This window comes from Plasmodium gaboni, chromosome 12 (genome assembly GCF_001602025.1).
Source record: "Plasmodium gaboni strain SY75 chromosome 12, whole genome shotgun sequence".
NCBI lineage: Eukaryota > Apicomplexa > Aconoidasida > Haemosporida > Plasmodiidae > Plasmodium > Plasmodium gaboni.
The window spans coordinates 822,995-830,995 of NC_031492.1; the positions used below are offsets into that span (position 1 = coordinate 822,995).

At 16.5% G+C, this 8,001-nt stretch overlaps 3 protein-coding genes across 3 annotated transcripts; 1 reads left to right on the forward strand and 2 right to left on the reverse strand.

Moving 5' to 3' along the window:
* Positions 1–550: 550 nt before the first annotated feature.
* PGSY75_1223900 (putative 50S ribosomal protein L24) lies at positions 551–1,234 on the reverse strand (the record flags this gene model as incomplete). Its single annotated transcript, XM_018786816.1, has 1 exon — positions 551–1,234. One exon carries the CDS (start codon positions 1,232–1,234, stop codon positions 551–553), a length of 684 nt encoding a protein of 227 aa, XP_018640681.1.
* A 999-nt stretch (positions 1,235–2,233) lies between these two features.
* On the forward strand, positions 2,234–3,352 carry PGSY75_1224000 (GTP cyclohydrolase I; the record flags this gene model as incomplete). The annotated part of the gene is made up of 1 exon (XM_018786817.1): positions 2,234–3,352. The coding sequence occupies one exon, from the start codon at positions 2,234–2,236 to the stop codon at positions 3,350–3,352; it is 1,119 nt and encodes a 372-aa protein (XP_018640682.1).
* A 1,208-nt stretch (positions 3,353–4,560) lies between these two features.
* On the reverse strand, positions 4,561–5,604 carry PGSY75_1224100 (hypothetical protein; the record flags this gene model as incomplete). The annotated part of the gene is made up of 4 exons (XM_018786818.1): positions 4,561–4,667; positions 4,786–4,968; positions 5,130–5,295; positions 5,482–5,604. 4 exons carry the CDS (start codon positions 5,602–5,604, stop codon positions 4,561–4,563), a joined length of 579 nt encoding a protein of 192 aa, XP_018640683.1.
* Positions 5,605–8,001: the final 2,397 nt, after the last annotated feature.

The window sequence follows — 8,001 nt, forward strand, 5'->3', positions numbered from 1 at the left end:
AAAAAAAAAAAAAAAAAAAAAAAAAAAAAAAAAAAAAAAAAAAAAAAAAAAAAAAAAAAAAAAAAAAAAAAAAAAAAAAAAAAAAAAAAAAAAAAAAAAAAAAAAAAAAAAAAAAAAAAAATATATAAAAAAAAAAAAAATATATATAAAAAAAAAAAAAAATATATATATAAAAAAAAAAATATATATATAAAAAAAAAAATATATATATAAAAAAAAATTATTTTTTTAAAAAAAAAATTTTTTTTTTTTTTTTTTTTTTTTTTTTTTTTTTTTTTTTTTTTTTTTTTTTTTTTTTTTTTTTTTTTTTTTTTTTGAGTATAAAAATATTTTTTTAAAAAAATATGTAATTAATAACGTATTATAAAAATTAAACAAAATTAATTATTATGTTGTAAATATATATGTGTACATAAAAATATTTATTAAAACTACGAAAAAATATATATATATATAAATATATGTATATAATATATATACATAATTTGTCTATGTTTTCTTGTCAAAAAAAACATTTTTGAACATAAAAAAGGAAATATTTTTTTATTAATTAGTGAGTGTCATTTTCAACTTGATCATCCTTTTTAAAAAAATTTTTCATATCATAAAATCGCTTTTTTTTTATTTCATAGGCTATTTTTTTTAATAAATTGAAATTTTTGTAATCCTTTTCTGCATATATATCTTTGATGGGAGGTCCGGTTTTTTTTTGGTGTATAAACCGTTCATAATTATTTTGTTCCTTCAAGATATTTTTATGAACAGGTTCAGGCATTGCACACCCTGAAATTTTAGATATACGTACACATTCACCATTCATCATATATCTCCTTTTGACAACTGTTGGTTTTTTACTTATTGGATCTAATAAAGAAACATTTGTTATATGAATAGGCATTTCTTGTGTAATAATTGAACCTTTCTTATTATCTGTTACATTCCAAGCAGATTTCTTCATATTACATCCATCAACAGTTACTGTATTTCTTTTAGGGTTAATGCTTAATACTAACCCTTCTTTATCTTTATCCGGTCCATACAACACCTTAACTAAATCACCTACTTCTATATTTAAATATTTCGACAAGTCCAATCGTTTCGGTTGATTTTGTTCTCTTAAAGGATGTGGAATACTTAATTCTTTGTTTAATTCTAGGAAATCTAGTTTATAATATTTCCTTTTCCTTTTATCTAGTTTTTTTGCTTGAACAAAATATTTTACATATCTCGACATTTTAGGATTCTTATTTTTTTAAATATCTTATTATAGGAAAATATATATTTTCCCTATATAATAAGTAAAAGAATTAAAAGTATATTATATATATATATAAATATACTTATATATATTTTTTTTGAGAGGGGATGGAATATATTATATTTATATTATATTATTTTAAAATCGTATAAGTACATGATTCCATTTATTGAATTCTTTGTTTTTCAAAAGATTTCATTAAAAAGTACGTTCATATAAATAAATATGTACACTCTTTAATATTCTTTTTTGTCCCTTCATTTTTATCATAATATATTATCCTGAATGATTAATTAATTATAATGTCTTGAATATATATATATATATATTAATTTATTTATTAAAAAATAAAATAAAAATAATAACACATATATATTATATATATTATTAATGGATGTATAGTTTATTAAAACGAATTTGATTCTATAATATTTCAAAATAAATTATAATTACATTCAACATTTTGCATAATAATAAAAAATATATTATATATATATGTGTAATATATATAATAAAATATATAAAAATATACATATAATTTTATTTTTATATACACATAAAAATATACTATGAGAAAATCATATCATTTAGTACTATACATTTATATGTAGTATAACTTTGTCATGTATGACATACAAAAAAGTTATTAATATGAAAAAAAAAAAAAAAAAAAAAAAAAACCTATACTTTGTTAAATCCTTTTGTTAATAAAAAAAATTAATTTAAATATTTTTGTTTTGTTTTCTATTTATTCATTTTATTATTTTTTTTTTTTTTTAGTAATCTATAAATATAAATATATATATATATATATATATTATACATTTAACTTATATATAATATTTTTATATTATTATATTATTATATATGTGTTAATTTTAATATTTTTGCTTTTAATGGCCTTGAAAATTTTTTTTAAAATTGTATAAATATACTTCAATAAAAAAATTTGATAAAATATATGAAACACATAATATGGAAGAAAAAAAAAAAAAAAGTTATAATAACAATTTCTCAGGATTATTAAATAATGGAACTGATGATAATAATAAAAAGGAGAAGTTAAAAAATAGTATATCTAAAATGTATATTAACAATAATAATAGAAAAACTTTTAACGACAGTGAGAAGGAAGACCTTGTTGTGATAGAGGAAAAGAATAATAAAAAAAAGAAAAAAAAACATATGATAAATACATTTGAACAAGATAGTAATGATAATATGAATGATAATAAAAGGTTAGGTAGCTTTTTTAAGATAAATGATAAATGTGAATCTATTAATGAGAACATGAATAATATTAATAAAGAATCTCCTAATGATTGTATACTATTTGAAAATATTAATAAGAAGGAATATTTTAGAGAAACCAAAGAAGAAAATAATGATTCCAACAAAAGTAATGATATAGAAAAGATAAATTGTATAAATGTGAAGAAGAAAACTATTAAAAAGAATAAAAAGAAGATTAATAATAAAATTATAAACAATAACAATAAAACATCTAAATCAAATGAGATAGAAGAACAAATAATTAACATTAGTAAACATATATATAAAATATTAAATATATCGAAATTACCAAATTGTGATATATTAAAAAGAACAAATAAAAGATATGCTGAAACATTTTTATATTTAACTAATGGTTATAATATGGATATAGAACAAATAATAAAAAGATCTTTATATAAAAGAATGTATAAAAATAATTCAATAATCAAAGTTACAGGTATACATATATATTCATTATGTAAACATCATCTTTTACCTTTTGAAGGTACATGTGATATTGAATATATACCCAAAAAATATATTATTGGATTATCTAAATTTTCAAGAATAGTCGATGTCTTTTCTAGAAGATTACAGTTACAAGAAGATTTAACTAACGATATTTGTAACGCTTTAAAAAAATATTTAAAACCATTATATATTAAAGTATCTATTGTAGCTAAACATTTATGTATAAATATGAGGGGGGTTAAAGAGCATGATGCAAAAACTATAACTCATGCATCTTATAAAGAAGAAAAAGAAAATTCTACAGTTCATTCATTAAATATGGACTGTTCTGTGGAAAATTTAAATTAACTATATTAAAAGGGCTCCATTAAAAAAAAGAAAAAAAAAAAAATAATGAAATAAAAATAATCAACACCGTAAAGGTATATTTATAGGGATATATAAATATATATTTATATTTATATATTTGTACATGTGTTTTCTTTTCATTCGTTAACAATTTTGATATACATAAATAAATATTCACATATATATATATATATATATATATATATATAGATTTATATACTTATATATTATGCTCATCATATTTTAAAGGTCCATAATAATATTGTTAATTGTCAACAATCTTTTTTTTTTTTTTTATTTCTTCTTTCTTATTTTTTAAAAATTAAAAATTTTGATTCATAGGGGTATAAAAAAACAATTTTTAAATATAATAAATTTTATTAAAAAAAAAAAATAAAATAAATAAAACAAAATAAAAAAATTGAAACAATAATATTATATAATATATATGTATATATATATATATATATATATATATATATATATATATATATGTGCATTTAAAAGACTTTTCATTAAAAATATATATAAATATAAACATAAAATGTAATAACAAACCATATATGTTTCTACATATTTATATATATCAAAATTACAAATTACGTAAAAAAAAAAAAAAAAAAAAAAAAAATATATATATATACATTATATATATATATATAATTTATAAACACATACATAACATATTCATTATGTATGCTCTCTTTAGACAAAATTTTTGTTTCATTTGACATTTGAAAAGTTGTGATTTCTTTAAATTTATTTAAAAATGTAAAATTAAAGAATCCATGGAAGATAAACCTCCATATAATAAAATGTCATTTATTAAACAAATTGTATAAATTTTATAAATATGATATATATATATATATATATATATATATATATATATATATATATATATAATCTTATGTGATATTATTTTATGTTTGTTTTAAATAGATGAAATACATATTTAAAAAATCTTCCTTTCCATATGTTTAAACAATATTAAGTGTTATTTTTATTTTAGCCCTCTATATATTTATTTCGTAATACTACTTTTATAAAATACAAATATGATTATTATGCAACACTTATAATTATATAATAAGATATGTGTCTCACTGTTATACTACTTAAACATTCATTTTGACTTATCATTATTTTATTATATACATATATATGTATATATTCGTTCCTTGTTATATTTCCTTAATTTAATTTTATTAATCATCTAAAGAAATGTGTGTTAAATTAATACAGTTGGTATTTCCACAAGCCATGGTAAATGCTTTTTTGGGTTTTTTTTGTAATTCTTGAAAACTTGCTTCGTCTGCACATAATTTTAAGAAATAAAAAATTGTATAAGATAATGATATTATTATATAATAAATACAAAAAAAAATAAAACATAATAATATATATATATATATATATTATAAAGTGCATACCTGCATATAAGAATATAAGAACTCTATTCACATATGTTATAGTCTCTATATTATCATTTCCTTTTTTTACTGATATGATCGGACAGTTATCATTTTTATTTTTATCTCCATACCAAAATACACACGCATAATCATCACCCAAAATTGGGTCATCATTTTTTGTTATACCATTAGCAATTTTACCTTAAAAAAAAAACAAAAAAGAATTAAAAAAATTAATATATAAATAAAAATATATATATATATATATATATATATATATAATATATAATTTGAAAGATTTTATGTATATTCTAAAAGGTTCTATAAATATTTTTATTATTTTTATTTTTTTTTATCTTTACATAATATATTTTGAAGTTGTTGGGAATCTTTCCAATATTCTTTTGCTCTTGGATGTACATAATTTTCCCATGCTCTACATAGAAGTAATATTTCGTTGGTTGTTCTTTTTTCTATTTCTTCATCAATTTTTGATACTACTTGAGACACATTATTACTGCTACTATCCTATTCAACATTTTAAAAAAATAGCATATATATATGAATATAAATGTGTGTACATAAAAAAGTATATGAATATACAAGAACATATATTCTTATATACATAAATAATATTTTAAAATATATATATATATATCATATATACATCTTTTAATCAATACATATATATACATATATATATATTTTATTTACATCGTAAGTAATGTTGGATTTTTTTTTTTTCTCTTCTTTTTTTGACGACGTGTCACCATATAGATAATCTAAAATATAGTCGAACGGTGATATGGAACAATACTGACAATTAAAAAGATCCATTTTTCTATATCAACTGAATTGTATAGGCAATAAAAGAAAAAAAAAAAAAAAAAAAAAATTAATTAAAAAAATCGAAAAACCATGTTAAAAATAAAAAATAAATATATTGTAGATAAAATATGTATAACAATATTATGCATATATATTTATATAAATATGTGTTACAATTTATATATATATATGTATGGTGTTTTACAAAATACAAATGTTTGTTTATCTGAATGACTACATTAAATATATTGTGTTTATATTATGTAATTTATATGTATTCCTTTTTTTTTTTTTTTTTTTTTTTTTTATAAAATTTTTAAATACGAAAAAGAGAAAAAAAAAAAAAAAAAAGAAGGAATAAAAAAGTGTATAAATTTTATATATATATATAAAAAAAAAGGAATAAATATATTTATATTATATGTATGTATGTATGCCGATCAGTTTGAACTTTTAATGTATATATAATAAAAATAGATATGTATATATATATATATATATTAATATTTTTTTTTTATTATATGCAATAATTTTAATCTCCTCTTTGATTTTTTTTTTTTTTTTTTTTTTTATTTAAAAATTTTTCAAATACCATTATATATATTTATATGTTAAGTATTTCTTTTTTTTCTTCAAATTCTAATATTGAAAATCATTCTATTATTTAAAAGAAAATAAAATAAAAAATAATTCCTTTTTTAATGTCTTATATATACATGTTGTGATATTTAACAGATATGAATATATAACAATTTTGTTTTTGTTTTTGTTTTTGTTTTTGTTTTTGTTTTTATTTTTTTTTTGTTTTTTGTGTGTTTTTTGTTTTTCTTTTTTTTTTCGTTTGGTTTTATGTTTTCTGTTTAAAGATACTAAGTGAACAAAAAAGAAGAAAAATAAATAAATAATACAAAAAGAAAAGAAAGTAGTTATGATAAATTATTAAAATAATAATATATTATGAAGAATAAAAATATAACAATTATACACATTAGATTATTTCCAAAATTATTTTCCATTCTTAATATATTATATATATAGCAAAAAATAAAAAAATATATTTATATATAATGATATAAATATGTTCATGCTTTATTTTTAACATTTCGACACGAAATATTTTCGAATAGCACAAAAGTGCAACATATATCGTCAAAATGATATCTAATAAGAAAAGATCATAAAAAAAAAAATTATATATATATATATATATATATGTATAATATTTATATGTATGTATGATAAAGAAAAATTCATTTCTTCAATCTGATATTTTCATAAATATCATATTTTTATTATGTGTTTAATAATATATATTATCTAAAGTAAAAATAATTCAAATGAATGAAAATAATTTTTTTTTTTTTCTTTTTTTTTTTTTGTATTTTAAGTTTTCAAAATGTGTACAAAAGTATTTCAATTTTATTTTTTCATATTAAAAACACATTTCAATGAACACAAAAAAAAAAATTGTTAAAATGGTATGTAAATATTTCGTTTCAAAGGAAATGAGGAAGGAATGATTTATATATTTTGTAAAATAATTAAAAATATATATATTATATATATATATATATATATAATTCCAAATATTTAAAAAATGAAAAGATATCTCATACTTATGATTCCTTTTCCTTAACCTTTTTTAAAGATATGCAAATGGTATTATAATGGAACACGTACATATATATATATATATATATATATTTATTATGAGGTACTATAGAATATAAGCGAAACTCTTATTTAATGATAAATAATATAGCGTTCAAACATACTTTATATAATTAACACACAATAACTTAGCATCTAAAATACTTAATCCTTCTAATTCTTACAATTATTTATAACTTAAAAATAATAAAAGAACACATATGTAATATATTTATAATCACACATTTATCATTATTTTTTAGAATATTTTCAGTTATTAAAAAAAGAAAATAAACACATTACAATGATAAAATAATAACTCTACTGAGAAGGGGTCCCATTTTTAATTAATGTTAAGTGTTATTATTACTATATATATATTTGTATATAGGTTTTTTTATTCCAATTAGAACAATTCTTTATTAATATATATATCCTTTTTAAAAAAAAAAAAAAAAAAAAAAAAAAAAAAAAAATAATAATTGTATATAAAATAACATAAATGCCAATTTTATCATTTATACAACATTAAAAAAAAAAAAAAAAAAAAGAAAATTTGAAATGTGTATATCATAAAATTATATCTGTTCTCTTTATATGATTTAGGCACTTTTTATTTCAAATTTGAACAAAATATTAAACAAAATAATAAAAAAAATTAGTCATGCTTATATTTGTATAATATTTTTCGTTACATTAAATTTGGTCAATTTTTTTTTTTTTTTTTTTTTTTTTTTTTTTTTTTTTTTTTTTAAG